Source organism: Anthonomus grandis, chromosome 7 (genome assembly GCF_022605725.1).
Source record: "Anthonomus grandis grandis chromosome 7, icAntGran1.3, whole genome shotgun sequence".
Lineage (NCBI taxonomy): Eukaryota > Metazoa > Arthropoda > Insecta > Coleoptera > Curculionidae > Anthonomus > Anthonomus grandis.
Window position 1 is genome coordinate 11,295,138 of NC_065552.1, and position 20,648 is coordinate 11,315,785.

At 30.9% G+C, this 20,648-nt stretch overlaps 1 protein-coding gene and 1 long non-coding RNA gene across 4 annotated transcripts in view; one reads left to right on the top strand and one right to left on the bottom strand.

Annotated features, from left to right (window-relative positions):
• LOC126738818 (teneurin-a) overlaps positions 1–20,648 on the top strand; it is a 1,182,227-nt gene that overhangs the window by 169,484 nt on the left and 992,095 nt on the right. For all 3 annotated transcript variants that reach the window (XM_050444260.1, XM_050444261.1, XM_050444262.1), the window contains exon 3: positions 1,369–1,608. In XM_050444260.1, coding sequence (XP_050300217.1) covers positions 1,369–1,608 — 240 coding nt within the window. The remainder of the gene's footprint in view (positions 1–1,368; positions 1,609–20,648) is intronic.
• LOC126738825 (uncharacterized) lies at positions 8,218–8,943 on the bottom strand. The gene is made up of 3 exons (XR_007661452.1): positions 8,538–8,943; positions 8,405–8,479; positions 8,218–8,348 (listed from the first exon to the last, which is right to left on the bottom strand). It is a non-coding gene; the product is annotated as an uncharacterized LOC126738825 (long non-coding RNA).

Here is a 20,648-nt window from a genome sequence, read left to right on the forward strand (position 1 = left end):
TCCACTTGAGTCAGTAAACGTAGTATCACAGTATAATTTTTTATATATAAAGTCTTCCTTTGAAGGTGAAACTTCAGACGGAATTTCCTCAACTTCCCAAAATTTTCTAAGAGTCATATCCAAGGGTGGCTAATAAATAGTAAGAAAAGTACATATTGCTGTTTGCTAATCTGTTTTCCCCATAACAACCCAACCAAATATAGTGTAAGGAGCTACTGCCTTTTCTGGCCCTGCTTCAATTCGTCCTACATCCATAAGGAATGAAAATATATCTGCTTCAAGCAACATATCTACAGACTCGAGTTGGTTGACTTTGTCATTAGCCAATTTTTACGTCGTTAATTAGAAAAAAGTTTTCTAATGAAATGTGTTGCTCAGGCAAATGAGAACAAATTTTAGGTACGACCATAACCTCAACATCAAATGTGACAGAAGATTTACCATTTGTACAAGAGGCTACATCAGAACAACTTGTGAAACTTACCTGGCACAACCTGGGTAATTTGCTATCTGGATCTTTTATAGAAAACAGCCAAGTTAGAGGTCATTGATTGGTTACTAAAGAGAATTTTTGGGCCAAAGAGATAAAGGCGGCAGTGTTTGACAACTCGAGTAAAACTCGAATTTAGTTTTTTTAAACCGGTTTTATTTAATAAAATAATTATTATTTAATTAAAGTAATTATTAAAACTGAACATTCAAATAAACATAAATTAATTATGCAACTTAAAACTAATCTTATAGAAAATTGACGAAAACAAAGAAAACACATAGTCACCGTCTCACAACATATAATGAGAGGCTACACGTGTTTCGCTCTAGTTTAAACATCATCAAGCCTTTAAAAGCCATATTACAACTTTCACATAACATAAAATGTTAATTTTGGAGGCCGTGTAGCCTGTTATTATATGTTGCGAGACCGCGACTGTATGGTTTCTTCGCTTTCGTCAATTTTATACATTAATCTTTTTGAGAAAAATGGATGAAATTTTTGTATTTAAAACTAGAAAACATTTAAAATTATTAGCTATGCTGTCAGTAGTTTATATGGTAAAGAAGTTAGGCCTTTGGTTTGTCAATCAGCGGAAATACTAATTTTTTCAATTCCTAAAACTGCTGACTTTGGTTTGTTGCGAAATCACACCCGTGTATAGTTATGTATTTCATATAACATATATGTTATTAATTGTTTAATTAGCTTAGCTCAAAAATTTATTTTCTGTCTCGCAGATGAAATATTTTTCTATTATAGAACCCGCGATACTGCTTCTTTTAATTAGCAATGCAATACTGTCTAATATATAAATCATAAGCCAAATCTACCGTAGTTATAGCAGTAAATCCTGAACAATGTCACATATTTAGTTCCAGGGGAGGTTATATATGCGAGCGGCAACAAAAAGGCGACATCAAACAACGTCGTCGCGTCGACTTTGGGCCGTAATTCTGGCACAGCAGCCGGAAGGCGGCATAGAATGGCCGGCATGACGTCAAGTAGCAGCGCCACTTCCTGCAATAGTAGCAACGGCAATGACAATATTATGCAACCGAACGGTGATGTGCCGTACCATCATGTCGAGCAGCATACCAGGAGACTAAGCAATGGTAAAATATATAGCCTAAGAGCCAGTGTCTGGCAGACCATATTTATTTTACCAAAGCTAATATTTTGCTCAATCGTACATCCATATCTACCTTATATGAGATGCGGCGTCACTAAACCCAGCGAGGGTCGGTGTGTCGGCAAATGTATTTTATCAAACTTTATGTTTGGACATATCAAAGAGTACAACTATTGTAAGCATAAAATTAAATAGCAGACGATTTGGCGGGTTTTAACCTTATGGCAAACATTTTTGAAAATTCCAAAAAAAAAAAATGTTTAAATTTATTTTACCAAATCTGATTTTTATATAATGGTATTTGTAGTTATATTACAAGCTTATTTTCTAAATAGCAGACATTTGTACAGGTTTTAATATTTCAATAGACAACAAAATATTCCCCACACTGTAAGTATACAGGTTGGTCCTAAAGTAAGGAACAAATTCAATATCGCGTAAAAAAATGTTTGTTTTAAATGGCTCAGATCCATCGATTTTTTTTTCGAAGCATATTCTGCAAAAACAAAATTTGTGTCTCAGAAAAGGTTTGCTAAATATTTTTTTTTAAATAGCAACTTAATTTTTTTATTGCATTTTTGGATTGTCCTTACAATTCTAAACATTCTTTATGAAGCATATGCTATATCTAAGTTTAAGCTTTTTAGTTTAATTCTCATTCAAAATTGAAAAAAGGCCATGAAGAAAAGAAAAAATAATGTAATTTTTAAACACGTTTTATTCTATCGAAAACAAGCCTTTGTAAACTTAAAAATAATTATAATTCGCAAATGTTCAAAATGCCCTCCGTTAGTCAATTGACAATAGCCTAATCTAAAAATTTCTGTTGCACATTTTGAACGATTTCGGACATTATTCGGCATATTTCTTGACGGATGCGTTGTTCTAAATCATCTAGATTTGCCGGTTGGCTTTTAAATGCCTCTACCTTAAAGTATCCCCAAAAAAAGTTTTAAAAAAAGTTTAGTGATGTTAGATCGGGTGATCTTGATGGCCACTCAATGACACCGCTCCTTCCAATCCTGTTTGGGAAAGTGTCGTGTAAATAAGTCGTGTGATATAATCACCAACTTATTAAAACCACATGTTATGGTTTGGAAAATCCGGACGTTCTATCTCGGGAAAGAGGGTCGCCAGAGCTAGAACAATTTCCTCTTTTAGACAACTCAGGTATATCCTACCTGTAAAATTTTCTTCAACGAAGTAAGGCCCGATAATAATTTCACCAGCAGTACCAGCCCACACGTTTATTGTTTAATTAAATTTTGTATGCCCTTCTCTCATACAATGGGGCTTAACATCGGACCAGTACCAATAGTCTTGAGTATTTATTCAAGCAGAAAGTGGCTTCATGCAAAAGCTCACAAAATTCAAGGTGCCTCTCGAATTCTTCTTCCAAGAGTTCTTGATGAACTTGCATCTTAAAAGGGGTATTTTTTCATATGTAGTATTTTGAGAAGACCTGTTTTTCCAATATCTATGTTTTATGTACCTAGATAAAAATGCTAATTATCTGTAATCGCCAATAAAGCTTTCAAGGATCAACATTTTTATGCGCTGTTAAAAAAACGAAAATAGACTGAAAAACTAGTGAAATGTTATCAAAATACAGACAGAACTGTCAACGATATTGGACATTAATCATCCTCTTGTTTCCCGCGTTATAAACCCAAAGCTTCAAATTTTGAACAAGAGTAATTCCAAACGCTTGGATTTGAGATATAGCACATGCTAAATGAAAAATGTTTAGAATTGTAAAGGCAATCCAAAAAATGCAATAAAAAATTTATTGCAATAACAAATTGGGTTGGATTTTGAAAAAAAAAGTTTTTAGCAAAGCTTTTTTGAGACACTTTGTATAAATTTTTTTCCACAAAATATGCTCCGAAAAGAAATGAAAGCAACGGATCCGAACGATTAAAAAAAAATTACGAAGTATTGAATTTATTCCTTACTTTACGACCACCCAGTATGTGCTTACTCTAATTACTTGATCTTCGATAATTTTTGGATTTAAGCGGATATATTATTAAAAAAAAGAATAAATGATACTTAATATTTGATTATTGTGGATGGGGAAGATGGATTGTTCATGAAGATTTTATTAATTAATTTTTCATAACATTTACATCTGTTATTATTCGTCAACTTTATCTTCAGAATTATCACTACTTTCGTATTCATTATTTCACTCAACCATTTTTTCACCATCTTGATTGTCATCAGGACTATCTGTAAAAATTATGTATAAAATTTTCAAATGGATCGATAAAATTTCAATAACTGCTACATTATTGGTACATGTGACATTTTGAACAGAATCACCAATAACATATGGAAGTTGATCGCCTTGAAACCATTTAAATACGTATGAGGTGTCTTGTTCTTCCCAACCGCATTTCAGTGGGTTTAGCAAAAAAAAGGCTTTTTTGTATGTATTTTTGCAGATGCTAAAAACGTAGTATCTTCTAAAAATTCTTAATAAAGCTCGGTTGTTGATAAGGGTACTGAATTAACACCAATGCTTGTAACCTTTTTCAGTAAAGCGTTCATAGTTTCCAGTACCACAAAGCATCCAGATGAGAGACGAAAAGTATCCCGATGAGAAAACGAATATTTTAAGTTAATCGTGTTACTGAGCATCATTATTAAGATATCCGTATCAGACCGTCTTATGATATTATTTGACGAGTCTAAGATACTGCATAAATAGAAATTATATTAGTTTTCGTTTCTTCGTGCAAAGGATAGCTAAGATCATAAGCAACTTGCTTCAACTTTCCCAAAAATTTACATTATAAGAATAACACTATCCAAAGTTAAAGTGTATCAACTTGTTGCCAAGGAGCGGAATAACTTCGCTATTAGCCAATTACACAGCAAAAAATCTATCAAAGCCTCCTTAAATTTGATGTTCTTCAATTATTTAAGAATTTCCTAGAAATATTGCTGAACGTTTTTTGCACTTTATTTATTTATTTATTTATTTATTAACGGTATCCACTAATTTTACAAAAATAAAATAATACAAAAGATACTAATATTAATACAACTTAAGCTAGATAATAGTAAGACATAAATCTAAAAATACAGAAAGAAACCTGTTGAAGTCACGAGTCACTAATTAATTTGAGAGAACTCCTAAAACTGCTAAAAGAAACGTGCAAGTCAAGACTATACCTATCGAAAGAACGTTGCATTCTAGTTATAGGATTGTGCTGTCTATAAGAACTACTATCAAAATCTACATAGAAGGATTTTTTCAGTCTAGTCAATTTTTGCGCCCGAAAATTCAGCCTATTTAAAAGATAATCACAATCAATCATGCCAGATATTAATTTAAAAATATAACACAAGTTTGAACTATTACGCCTTAACTTAAGTGGGTCCAAAGAGAGAACTGACATGATCGACTTGTAATCAGTATGACCATTAGCTAATGGAAGCTTAAGTTTAAAAGAACAATTTCTTAAGTATTTATTTGGACTTTCTCAATATTTTCAATATGCGATTTAGAAAATGGAGACCATACGGAACTAGCATACACCAAACTAGAGCGGACTAACGAACAGTACAGAACTTTATAGACGGAGCATGAGAAGTCTTAACTGCATCTAGTCATAAATCCTAAATTTCTATATGCTTTCTGAACTAACTTTTCAGCATGAGACACAAATGTCAACTTAGAATCGAAAATGACTCCGAGATCCCTAACTTCTGCTACCCTTTTTAAAATAGGGGAACCTATAGTGTAATCAAAGAATGTAGGATTGTGAATCCTTCCTAAAGTTATTGAACAACACTTCGGAGCATTTAAATCTAAACCATTAAGGTGGCACCATTCATAAAGATTATTCAGGTCATCCTAACAATTGAGATTGAACATTAGAATCAATAAACAAAGATAATTTTAAATTATTAGCGAATAATAAAAATTCACAATTTCTTAGAAATAATCCTGTATCATTAACAAAGATTGTAAAAAGCAACGGACCCACATGTGACCCCAGAGGAACGCCAGATGGCACAGAAAAGCTGCTAGATAAGAAGTTATTAAAACGCATATATTACGATCTACCCAGTAGATAGTCCCTTAGCCAACAAATAATATTTGATCCAAAACCCAAAGATTGAAGCTTTGCTAGTAGAAGCGCATGATTAACTCTATCGAATGCCTTCGAAAAATCCGTATAAGCAGCATCAACTTGTGAACCCTTACCAAAAGCATTAAACAGATAATCTTCATAACATATTAAGTTACTAACAGTGGAACGACCTTTTTGAAAACCATGTTGATTGTTATTAATAAGGCTTTTACATTGCCAGGAGAATTGCTTGGTTACAAGTGCATCCAAAAGCTTAGGCAAGGTTGACTGTATACAAACTCCCGATAATTACTGACATCACTAGTATTACCAGACTTAAATATCGGCGTAATATACGAATTCTTCCAAAAAGAAGGAAATACTCCCGAATTTAAAGACAGATTGAATAAAGTGCAAATAGGCCTCGACAGAGTACATACACATTCAGGAAGTAGCAAGCTGGGTATGCCATCCGGTTTCGCAGAAGTCTTGCTCTGTAAGCCAAGAGTCTCGTCAAAAACCTCTACTAAAGACAACGCTACAAATTTGACATCGAATTGATCCACAAGCCCTGTCATGTAATATTCAATGTACAAGTATTTGAAATGCTTTATCAGAATATACGTTTGACAGATATTTGGCAAATAAATTACCAGTACCACCACCCTCATCACTAGTTTCGTTTATAAAAAACATATGTTTAGGAATAATATTTGACTTTTTAACATTGCTTACATGTTTCTAAAATAACCTAATAAACTCATCAATATAAAATGAAAAACCAGCTTCCAGATCTTAGATATTTGCTTCCAGATCCTTGGATAATACTAATTTAGCTTTTTTATAGATAGTGCCATTTAATGGCATAAAGACGAGAAAAAAGGAAGGAGAGGCAATAATATATTTAATATTATCAGATATGATACAATTTTTAGGACATAAGCTTTATGATCCATTGATATTAACATGCGGCGGAATAATTCTTGCTGGTTGCTTCCAAGCTTTTTAGATTTTAAAAGAAATTCTTCCACCTGAGTTGTTGCAGCCTTACCAATCGCAATATTGAATAACTGATCTATTGGCATGGTAGGCCTTAATAGGTTCATATAATGATTGAAAATCTCTATAAATCTATTAAGTTGTTGCCTCTGTTTTGTCAATCCAATCTCTCCCAAATCGTGAGAGATTATTTCTGAGCGAATATCATAGTTTCTGGCCTAAGGTTGACGAGCTAAAATTGAATCTGTCAAATGAATAATACCTGAAAGTTTCCTAGCCATATCTGGCATATAAATGCCTTATATACAAACTGGTGCTCGAGTGCTGACACTGTTAGATATATTTTGTTATCTGTAGAAATGTTACAACCAGCATAAATGTTTGCTATTTAGAAAATAAGCTTTTAATATAAGTAAAAATCACATATATAAAAATCGGATTTAGTAAAATGAATTTGACAATTTTTTTTTCGAATTTTCAAAAATGTCTGCTACTTTGTTTTTTGATTACAATAGCTTGTTCGAACAAATTTGAACTTGCTAGACTTAGTGGCGCCCCATCTCATGTAAAGTAAAATGACACAACTAACAACAGACTAAACCTACACATAGATTTTGAACTAAATAAAAGTCCTATGGAAATATTTTGAACGCCCTATTCACAGATCACGAATCGCATATATGTTCATATACATATATGTTCTACATTTCTTTTTAACGGAGTTAGACATGCATAAAAATATATATTAACAGATTTAAAGTTTTCCTCGATTTATCTTTAATCTTTTCATTAATGATTTTGTTAATTGCTTCATTTATTGCGAGGTCAATACTTTTGATATATAATGTAAAAACATCAAAATGGCTTTAAATTCAGGAAATATATATGTATTTAAACTACTTAAAGTCTTACACCACATCTGTCCTCTATAAAGGGAGTAAATATAAAAAACACTAGACAGCTTATCTTGATGTGCTTTTTGTTTGACAACTTAAAATCTCAAAAGATATTGAAATCAATATACCGGCCTAACAAATATCTTTTTTAAGGGTCAAAATACATATGCATTAGCATATAACAAAAATGTATATGCAAAATATTAAGCTAAAGGGAGAACGAATGCTTCATCGATTCTGCTATTTCTACAATTGTCCTTGCCATTAAGAAGGGACATAGACCGTATGTCTCTGCCACTTTTAAGGGAAATATATGTAGTCTTGGTGCTATATATGCAATTAAAATTATATACTTCTCTTTATTTCTTTGTCAGGTGGAGTAATATGAATAATTGCCTTACTATCTTAAATATGCAGGGTGTTTTATTTAATATTGAAACAAATAAAAGAGACATAAACCTTGGATAGAATTAAAGAAACACATATGAACCTATGTTCTAAAGCTCTTAAGCTTTTCATAAAACTTCCAAAACGAATTTGAAAGTTTGAACACTTCAAAACAATAAAAAATAAATCGTTTTGTACTATTTTTTTATTAGAAGTCATTAACATGAGGAATACTTAGGGACTACTAAAAATCTTCAAAAATTAAACAGAATGTTGGAAAAAAAATAATTGAAGATTCCTTCTCTTCGGTGTACCGAAAAACGATCCAAGTCCACAAGAATTAGGTTTGAACGCCGCTATAACAAGAATACAACATTACTAAGGACCTTAATATTTGACCGTTGTAGCTTACCTTCATTCTGAAGTAGCGCATCATGTTTGGCACGGACATTATAATAGACGCCATTGGTAATAATAGTTACTTTTGCTAAAAAAGAAATGACCTTATTAGTAGTAGAAAATATAACTTCATCACTGTTACTTACCATATCTGCATCTAGTTTAATTCTTGCCCTCGCAATCTAGTTTAATTCTTACTTTAAACGTATACTAGTTATCTCTAAGCCTTGCTGTGTTCTCGTTTTGTCTAAGTCTTCTTCTACTAACATTCTTAATCCCGATTAACCCGCATAAATGGCTGTTTTGACTATTTCTATTTTCTAACCTATTAAAGTTTTGAATGATTTTTCGTCTTTTTTCACCACGACCATAACCTCAAAACCACGAAATCTTTTGCAGCCACATGTATTACCCTTCTCACAAGTATGATTTCTCAATAATTTTGCCGCATCACTTACACGTCCAAGCTTTAGTCTTTTTTTACTGTTTTTCAAAACACTTAAAGGTATATCACTGTCACTACTATTACTTTCTTCCGACAATTCAAGGTAGCAAAACAAACAATACACAACGCCAACAACCTCTTAGGACGATACAACGATAACGACTAAAATGCTAACGAATCTTAAATGATTTAAGCGGACACATTGTATACTTCGACCGTTCTTTGTCAAGTTCGGGCGGACTTGGATCGTTATTCTAAAGTGTACCAAACTTATATCGCTGATTTTAGTGGACTTCGATTGAGATTCTGAAAAATATTTTATGGCACGTTAAAGAACTAGGGAAAGCCTCTTACCATGGGACGTAATTTATTATTCTCCTAATATAGATGAAAAGTTAAACATTTTTAATTCAAATATCAAATATTTAATTGACAAATTTGCACCTACAAAATTAAAGAAAAATAATAAAAGTAAGCCTTTTACTCCATGGATAACTGAAAGTGGTAACTGTCTCCAGTACTATCGTAATTTAAAAAAGTTTACTAAACACGCTATCATACGCCAAAAAAATGCTTATTTTCGCAACTTATCTAAAACTTCTGGAAAGCCCTTTTGGGATACAGTAAAGAAGTTAAATATTATACAAAGAAAAAATGCATTATTTGAAGCAAATGTACTCAATGACTTCTTTGCTACTAATAAATTGAATAACACTACTCGCAAGCAAATTTCCTTTTATCAAAATAACAAAGCTCTCAATTTCCCCAATTCACTAAATTTTAATCTTATGGATGAGACTACTTTAAAAGATATTATAGCATCAATTGGTACTAATTCAGTAGGTCATGATGGAATAGCAATAAGAGATGTTGTTGCTTGTTTTCCATTTTGTAGCAAACCGCTACTCAATATTATTAATTCCTGCATCTTAGAAAATCAATTTCCAGACTTGTGGAAAAAGGCTATCATTAAACCATTTGCAAAAGTCTCAAACCCTAAAGAAGCTAAAGATCTACGCCCTATTAGTATTTTACCAGTTTTGTCTAAGGTTCTAGAGAGACACATGTATAACCAAATTAATGCATTTTCAAATTCCTATAAAATTATACCTGAATATCAATCCGGGTTTAGAAAACATTTTAGTACATCTACTTGTCTGGTAAATCTTATGATTGATATAAGGCACTATGAAGAATAGAAACAAGTAACAGCCGTATGTTTGCTGGACTTTAGTAAGGCATTTGATACTCATCATGATATGCTGCTAGCTAAATTAAATTTCTTTGGTTTGTCTAATACTTCTATTGCCTTGCTGAGATCCTACCTGACCAGCAGGTTTCAATGCGTGGAGATTGATTCTCATCCCTTATACTCAAAATTTGAATTTATTCCTGTTACCACTGGGGTACCTCAGGGATCTCTATTAGGACCCTTATTATTCTCATTATACGTTGCTAATATGAAAAATTTTATATCTTATTCAAAACTACAATAATATGCAGATGATTCTCAGATTTATATACATCGTTCTCATTAAACTCCTTACGACACTCACAAACACAATTTAATTCCGACTTAAATTATTTACATATATATGCTAAGGATCATAATTTGAAACTAAACCCTTCAAAAACGTGTCTCTTATTTCTAAGATACAATAGAAATAACATGTTCTAAGTTCTCAAGACTTTGTAGTTAAAATAGACAATACAGTAGTACCGGTGGTTAATGAAGCAAAGAATTTGGGTATTATTTTTGATAATACTTTGTCTTTTTCAGCCCACATAAACAAAAAAATTGCCACTGCTTATATGCGCTTAAAATATTGAAATAATCTAAAGCGTCACTTACCGAGTGAAACCAAATATTTTTTGTTCAACTCTTTAATATTATCATTGTTTGATTATGGTGATGTAAACTACAATGATGCAATTACTTCGACAGTCTCATCTTCTATTCAAAAAGTGCAGAATTCCTGTATGCGTTTTTCCTTTAATATTTGCTACAGAAGTCATATTACCATATCTTAACAATCATTTTATTCTTTCAATGTCAAATAGACGCAAATATCACATGTACTCTTTCATATATAGAATTTTAAAGTCAGGAAACCCACCATATCTAAGAAAACTTTTCAATGTGCATGAACACAACCATAATACCAGACGGTTTAATATTTTTAGGATTCCTCAGCATACAATAGCAGCTTTTCAAAAATCATTTAGTTACGTTGCAGTTCATTTGTGGAACAATTTGCCTCATTGTGTTAAAGATTATTCTCTTTATAAGTATAAGAGGTACATAAGAAATATGCTTATGCAGTCACAGTATGATGCCTAATAATTAAATATGTATTAAAATGAACGTCAATAGGAATTTTTTCCAGTCTCTTTTCATTCAGGTTGTGTCATATTCATTTAGCTGTACTGGGTCGAGTCTTCACTTACATTTTCGTTTCGCATTTAACAAGATATACCTGTATCATATTATTTATATTCATATATTTTGGATGTGTTTCCTCTCCTGCGCTTTCCTGATTCAGTCGCTGCCTACCCCTGCCCTGTGTACATAAATATAAGTAAATTGTATTTTTTTTTTCAAGCTCTTACTATCAAAAAATATCAAAGAAATACTGGTAGGGCTTTTTTTAGTTTTCTTGTTATTTTGTTTCCTTTTTTGTTGCTTTTTCTTGAGGATATATCACTTAAAAGTGCCTCTTGCAATGGTACTTTGGAGAAACGGTTTTTATAATCGAGATGCATTCCTATTTGCTAACTTCACTTACATCATAAGTACAACTGTTTTGTAATTTTTGACATTGGCAAATAAACGTTTTGAATTTGAATTTGAATTTGAAAGGGTATAAAAATAGCGAATAATCAAAAATTTTACAATTTTGGACTTGGATCGTTTTTCCCCTGTGGTCTTCAAATACTATGTATGGCCATGGGGGAACTATTTTTAATTACGGGTCGAACTTTAATATAATAATTCGAATAATAATAATAATAATAATAATAATAATAATAATAATAATAATAATAATATTAATATATTAAATATTAATTTGATACATGCTCGCAACACTGCTTTATTTTCTTTGGTATTATGCTTTAAGATTTGCCTTTTTATTTAATCCATTTTCCTTATGCTAGATATTATTCTGTTTGTTATCCAAGGTTTTAATTTTTTATATCTTATATCTATTTATATTTTTCTAGTTTTAGCTTGACCTAGAATATTAGTGATAGTATGTTATTAAACAAGTCTAAAACAGACTCAGGATTCTTACTATTAAGTACACTATCAAAGTTTTGATTATTCATGACGTTAGTTAATAAAATATTATCGATTTTAGTGACACTATGGAACTAACTCTATTATTATTTGTTAAGCTGTTTGTATTAACCCTTTGGCTCATGAATTTTCATTTTTTAAAAGAAAAATTTGACTTTTTGTAAATCAACTCTTCTTGACCGTCCTTTACAGCCTGGTACTTTACACCTAGATGCAAAGTCTTTTTCATTAATGGATGGCAAATGGTCTAGTCTGTTCAAACGAACTTCGGCCACTGGTCTAAATTCTGCTCTTACTTTTAACGGTTTGGGCGTTGAAGACCCAGACTATCAGCTGCTGATCGCCCCCTCTTTTTAGTAGATGTTTTTCCTGCCAAGATTAAAACCTCAGCAACATAGACTCTAAAGTTAAAGCAGATCTAGGACATCATTTTTAGCCACACCCAAGTTAGCTTTTTCTTTATATTCCAACCAGCCGTTTACGCATGCATCTATGGCATGAGCAAACATTCTCAGAGTCCACTTTTTAGACCTAATAAATGTCCAATACAAGGTAATAAGAAAATCGATCTTGTCAACACCCCCTATGTTAGAGTTGTAGTTATTTATTACTTGTGGTCTTGAAACGTAAATATAGTCCTTCCCTTTTTTATCCTATCGCCGGCACTGGTCTTTATCACCAACTCCCATATAATTTGATGCCATTTCAACTGGCCGGTTGTCGTACCATTTTGTCATTATGACTTCTCCATCCCCGCTAATAATTTCTTCGGAGCAACCTCGACCTTTTATTTCCATATCCTTATCGGACGAAAATAGCGGATTTTTAAATCTTTCAGCTCTTGCTGTGCATGTTGTATATATTTGCCCATTTCTAAAGTGCTGAAGTAAATTATAATTTGAAAAATAGTTGTTAAAATATAACTGTACCGTAGGGTGTGATTCGTTCAGATAATTTTAGTGCCACTGCAGCACCTGAACCAAATACATCAAGTTGCTGTAGGTCAAGTTCAGTAGTAGATCCTTGTTATATTATAAAATCATACAAGATGCCACTGCTGCCACATAGTGCAAAACTCGTAGTTCCCCATGGTTTGGGTTTGTTTTTGACGTATTGCTTGACGTTCAAACTGCCTTTGAACGGTACCATTTGCTCGTCCACACACAATTTTGATTCCAATGGAAGGGAAAGGCATCTCCTAATTGCATCATATAATGGACGCACCTTCCAAAATCTGTCACTGTTGTCCGGTTTTTCGTGATTATTCACGAAGTGAATATGTTGTCGTAATTTATAAAACCTGTTAACAGTCATATTATTGGAAATCAGTGGAATTTGTAATTTATGGTCCCAGTATAACTTAATTCTTGGGTAATGTAGATTACCCATGATGATATGTATTCCTACAAACGTTTTTAGTTCTTTAACCGTCGTAGGAACAAAGCGGGTTTATTGCTGAACAGCGTAAAGAGTTGTATATTCCATCATGAAAAGACAGAAAAAAAAACGCTGGGCTTTCTAGCTGAACTACTGGTTCTTCTTCTCTAACGTGCCACTCTATCGGTAGAGTGATATACTGCACATTTTTTCGCCTGAATATATCCTTTTTCTTTGAAAGACCATTGTTTTCCCAATAGTCTTCTATATTGGATTTCTTCGACTTTTGTGGAGTTTTTGCTATTATGTTGGGAACAGGTTTAGGTTCTGCTTGTTCTAGCTGCTCAGTCTCTTCACGTTGTTGAGTTACAGGTGTGCTGGGAACAGGTTCAGCCTCTTCCTCCTATCACTCATTGCTTGTAATTCTACAAAATAAAAAGTATATATGCTACGCACATTATATAATATACTAGTTCCAAGTAATATACCTTCAGGATTAAAATCAAAGCCATCATCTTCATTGAATTCGCCGTCACTGAGTGCTTCAATGTCTGATAATCCGGCTTCTATTAAATCTAATAGTTTTTTTAGATTTCGGCTCATTATAAATGAGGATTCTATAATATTTAACTATTTACTAATAGAAAAAAGAAAAAAGTAAGATTAAATTTACCTTGTAATTTTACTTCTCTGATTCACAGTGTACACAAATATGTACGTGTCTTCAAAGACAAAAAAATTTACTTCCGCAAAAAAACTGAATGGATCACTGTTAGCACTCACAATACCACCTTTTATTAATTTGTTATTATTTATTTTTTACTATTTTCATCACAAACAAAACACCACAATAATCTACCAGATAACCTTGCACGCGTTACTCAAATATTGCTCGCCAGCTGTTAAAATAACAGTAACAAACTTTTATTGAAAGCCCCTAGAGAGCGGCATCTATACTACATATAAGATCCTAATGTACACAAATGTTGTCACTATGAGCAAAATAATAAATTCCTTTCTGAATTTATATAAGGATGCTGATAAATTCATGTACACAAATGTGTACACAGTGAGCGAAAGGGTTGGGTAATGATCAACGATTCCAGAATGAATAACAAAAGACAAATAATTTAGATTAGGTCTCCCATGTCTTTTAAGAAAGATATGATCCAAGGTGGATGAAGAATGAACAGAAACTCTTCTAGGAGAATTATTGATAAATACAAATCCATAGTCAATTAATATAGATAGACTACAGCTTGAATATACGCATTAAGCAAATTTATGTTTGTGTGCTCCAATAAAAAATCAATTTGACCTTCAGCACCTTAATAATATTAATTTTCCAAATCAAGAAGAAAATCGGTGGTACTTGTTGAAGGTGGCCTGTAAATGGAAGATAGTCTAACAGTAATGTCACTCATCTTTAGTTTAATATGAGTAAAAGTAACGCCGGATAGATTGAGTTTTATGTGGGTCACTGCATGTGCAAGAGAGAATTTTCTGTACAATACTATTTATTATTTTTATTTAAGTTTGCTTTATTATGATACAGTGTACCCACGAATACCAAAACTATTACCATCCTCAATTTGTCAGCATTATGTAAGAACAATAATGTCGCAATATTTAAGATTAAATTCTTAAAGAAAACAAATTAATTCATTAACATTTCTTCTAATGCTGCGAATATTAAGATGCAATATAGTTAGTAAATTATTATTTAAATTTATCTTATTGGTTAACCTATCACCTCTTAAAAGAAATGCCTCTTTAATGTCCTTATTAAAGTGGTCTAGATTATGCATCAATACAATTTCTTCTTGGTTATCAACCAATAATAGTTGCATAATCAATTTTAACTCTGATAACCTTTATTACGTACTGAGACGAGAAGCAGTCCGGATCAGTGGCTCCATGGTCGGTCCTGTAGTCCAACTTGTACTTACAGTTATTCACCTTGCAGTTTTTACATAGTTTTAGTGTTTTTTTTTATAGTTTTTATCATATTCAAAGGAGTTGTGGTTAACGGAGCACCATTCACAGGAAGGTTAATTCGGGCAGCTGTTAAATTTATGAAAATGTTCGTGACATTTAAAGCAGCGTATAAGGCTAATATCATTATAAACAGGGTACAATTCCCAATCAATAAATACCTTCTTAGCACCCACAAATCTATGAAACAGAAAAGGAGAGTGCTCTCCGAATGCTGTAAATCGCTCTTTAATTTTTTTATGAACGTAATTTTTAGTTCATCATTAGGGGTGATCAAATGATTTTGTTCTCTAACACAGTTTTCTAAGTCTTCTTTGTTCAACTTTCCATCATATCCAGTTATTTTAAATCTGGGGTTTCTTCATTTTTTATGCCTCAAGATCCTGTTCGCTTTAGCACTTATAGATCAAATTCTCATTTGTAGTATTGCGAGTACCCCTTACAGCTATTTTTAGATCTGACGGCTCAATATTCTGTTTAAGGTCAAATTTCATCTTTTTCCAGTTTTGATTCTTTTAAGGCTTTATTATTAAGCTGCGCAAGCTATAATATACTAAATTGCATTAAATTTGTTTTACTGAGTTAGTTAAAGCATTGCTGTAATTTTTTGCATGTTTTCCATGATTTTCTTCAATGGTATTTTTTCGTAGGGTACAAATCTCAAAAGATATACATTTCTTGCAATAAAAACGCATAATACTAGAAATCAACTTCAAAACTTTGACTTCAAAGGATGTTAAGTAGAAGGTTTATAGAATCCCATTCGGTTTTATAGGTTTTATAGAATCCCATTCGGCATCCATCGCACTTAAAAGTATTACTGAAACACTTCAATCGCAACTGGCAACATTGCACTGCTAAATACATTGTCTGGGAAATGTTCACATTTATTTTCACTTTAAAATAGGTTGAACCCATAAGTTTGATAATTTTAGTGAAGTTCTGAAGCTATATAATTTACACCTTTTAGGTAGCACTAATGATGGCTATTTGATAGCCGAAAGTGCTTTGCTATTAGTTGATGAAAAATATATACACGTTGTACAAATTTCTTCTCGCATTTTATTATTGTCTACTATTATACATTAATTATTTACCTAAACAAAGAAAAATCCCTATAAATTAAAACAAATTGTTTAAAAGGAATTATTCTTTTACCTGTAGACCTACTTTATATCAATTTTAACTTGACGAATTATGTAGATTGTTTGGAATTGATTATAATGTTCATATTTTAAAAACGCTTAAAATCCTTCAGAAGATATAATATAATTTCCAGGATTTTAAGTTATTATATTATCTTAATTATTTCACTAATTATTGTGCTCAAAGAGTTGATACTCTTTAATCTGAAATAACATTGAGTACTGTATAACGATAAATTGCATGATGACTAATTAATACAGTGCCAGGTTGCGCATGTTCTCGTAAGTATTTTTAATTTTCCTGCTTTCTATTTAAATTTTAAGGTTAAGTAAATTTAGTGTATTGATTATTATTAACTCTTTTATGATTACGAGAAAAATAATAATGTTTAAAGTACAAAGTTTAACAGTCATTTGAACATTCTTTTTCTAGATTAAAAACAATTAAATGAAGTAGGAATTTTCTTGTCTCTGCTATTATCAATCACATAATTTTTTCAAGTATATTTTCAAATATAGCAAAAAATGTGTTTATCAATACAATATTTCCCAACTTAAATTACGTTGAAAGGTTATGGTTAAATAGAAAATATTAAAGAAAAGATTTAGAAATTTTAGATTAAAAAATATTTAAGATAAAGTCGTTTTCAAATCATAACAAATTTCACTTGTTTTTTATGTCAATCTCGAATATAGTACTAGAATTCGTACTAATTGATAAATATTTTTAGACAAATTTGGCTGTCTTGTTTTAGACCCCAATTTAAAAGTCAAAATAATTTAAAATATTCTAAGCACTTCTAAATTATTTCAGAAGTCTTTAAAAGCAACCAAGCTTCATGATTTTTTAATACGTTTTATTATAATATGCTTATCTTGGAAACAATTTAAAGATATTCAGAGGTATTCCTGGAATTAGTAAAATTATATCTTTTGGGTTTTTATTGTAATTTAAATAATTTTTCTAATGTTTTATTGAAAAGTACATTAATGCAAGGGAATGATATTAATTGTCACTATTAAATATGCAGGTTTTTTTTTAAAGGTGGTTCTCTATCTAATTTGATTTCTGTGAGAATGTTTACAAAATTGGGCAATGTAGTTTAGATCTATTTCCCAGCGGCTTACGGTCATCAAATTAAAAATAAATAAATAAATAATCTTAGACTTTAACCTTCGTTCCTTGGATTGTTGGTGACTGTTTTTTCAGAGGTTTTATCTTGGTATATTTTTTTGTAATTCTAGTATTATATTTGTGTTGTTATATTATCTAGTATTTTGTAATATCTAATTAATTTAAATTGTAATTATTTTTGTAAACTGAATCTGCCGTATATTCAAATAAATAAATAAGTATAATGACCCAATATTTATAAAGTCTCAAGGATTCCAGAATCAGAATAAAAAGATGCTTTTGACATATTTTAAAAATTTAATGCTTGCTGGGCTGGATAAAATTTGTTAATTATACAAGATGAATTGTTGAAAAGAGGCTGGTTGATCGTCAATGAAAAAGAAATGACAGATCTGATAATTATTCTTTGAAAATGGTTTTTAGAAGTTCCTTAAGTCGGCATTGAAAATGTTTGAATTATTAAAAACTAGTTACATTAAAATAGAGTAAAAGTAAGCAAATATAGAGTAAGTCAAGAATATTTTAAAGAGAAACATAAAATGGTTTGTGTTAAATCAAATAAATATTAAGTTTAGCAATTTTCAACCAGATAATGTGAACGAATTAGATAACAGAATTTTAGAAACAATCCACGAATATACCTTCTTAAGTAAAGAACTTCACTGGTTTTGTTATAAAAAAACACTTTTTTTATAAATAATAATACTAAGAGATAAAATAATAGAGAACCAAGACTGTTTAGTTGCATATTATATGAATCGTAATAATTATAAGCTTTCAAAAAGTCTTAAAACTTATTTTCATTTCGTAGATAGAGCACTACTTTCAGGAAGGAATCCCATTGTGCTGCCAGATGTCTGTAAATATGAAAGCTTCAGAGTTTTTCCTAACCATGATCTAGATTAGATATTTAAACTCTAATCGTAGAATAGTTCAGTTATTTAAAATGTTTTCTTTCTATAAGAAAGACTTCTTACTTCTTAAAAACTGGTAATTTGTCATCGCTTTATGCTGAATCCAACTGATACCTAAAAATCGTAAAAGACTTACCGGAGTGATTACTTACAGTTTTTTCTGAAACTCCATAAGTATAAGCAAATTAAAAGTTTACTATCCAGGCAGAGAATTCTAACTATAAACCAGACAGAATCCAGTTATGGAGAGGGAAGTTTCCTAAGCCGGGCTCTGCTATTAGCTGTGGCCCAGAAGTTATGCTAATGAATGAGCACTAGTAATTGACTTAAATCTAGATAGGTGGCGCCTCGACAAGTATCTCACATCTTTTAAGTGGATTATGTTATTCTCCCGGGAATTTTCTCTTTTTAATCTCCGTCCGGTTTCCTCCGAAACTTCATATGGTCTTTCTCGAAAAGGGTTAAATACGTGAGGTTTTTTTGTTCTAAAAAGTAAAGAATTTATTTTCTGACATAAGTTCTGAAATTCTTAGTAGGTAGATCCATTTTCCATTAAGGGGCTTAAATTCGGCTTATAAAGGTTTAAATATGTGATCTTTAAAATTTTCGAAAATGTTGTCCAGTAAAAAAGAACAGTTAGCTTGCTTTTACATATCTGTCTTACTTGTGTTAAGTACATGACCAAACTAATTGCCAAGTTTGTCTGGAAACATGAAACAAACAAGGATCAAGGTTATTTTCCATAGCAGATAACTATGTAGATTGAACTTATATTATCATATCAAACTTTAAAATTTTATAAGGATTCAAGTCTTCTAGTGGTTATTGTATCAATAATTTACAAAATAATTGTCGTAGTCTTTAAGGTAAGAACGGTTTTAAAAACTTTTTTATTTAATATATAAATAAATAAATAATATAAAAATAATATTTAAGAAGATCACTCCTATTAGAAATCATATAAATAGAAGCAAAAAAAGTATGCCTATAAGTATGTGGTTATCTGTTAAGAAGTAAAGATTATTTATAATATATCTAATAACAAGTAAAAACAAAAAGTATAACGACTAGATTTTAGAAAGAAATTAAAGGATAAAATGAAAAGAAAGAGAAAAACTAAATTAAAAAAAATCAAATTTAGTGAGAAATTAAAGAACATAAATACAAGTAGGGTGACATAAATAGATCCAATAGAAAACCAGAAATAGCTTAATAATAATACAGTAAACAACTAAAATTGGTTTACATTAGTTAACGAGCACAAAAAAAAAAACAACAATAGTATGAAATAAAACCATTTGGATCTAATACAATAACAAGAAAACAAGGAAATAAAGTAGTTATTAATCTTAAATTTATTAAACTTAAAAAGCAAAAATAAATAAAATAGAAGATAAGAATATTTAAGAATAAATAAAAAGCAAAAATAATAAAAGAACAGTTTCTGTAGTAAATTAAATAAAAATCAATTAATTTGAAAAGCAATTGATTTTATTTAACTATTTTTTCGTAGTAAAAGCTAATCAAAGAATTGAATTCATACAATTTTGAAAATATTTATTTTATTTGATTTATTCTATACACGTATATTAAGTAAATTAAAAATATACACGAAATGTTTTTATTTTTTGGGTATTTTTTAAATGGTTTCTTAAGATCGACGTATGACTACTGCTATGAATTATAGGCTATTTTATGGCTTCATTTGCTTTATATTTAGGTTTGTTCTTATTGTGTATGGGGTGTATTACTTGTCTTTAATATCTAAAATGTACAGTTGTCCTGGTATGTTTATTTACAGGATATGGGTCCTATATTATAGGGAATAATAATTTAAATAATTTAACACAGGGCTTGACGAATTTACGACTTATCTTGGCTAACTTCTGGCTAGCTTGGCTCCTGAGCATGATTCAAGTATATTCAATATTAATGGGTATTATTTGTT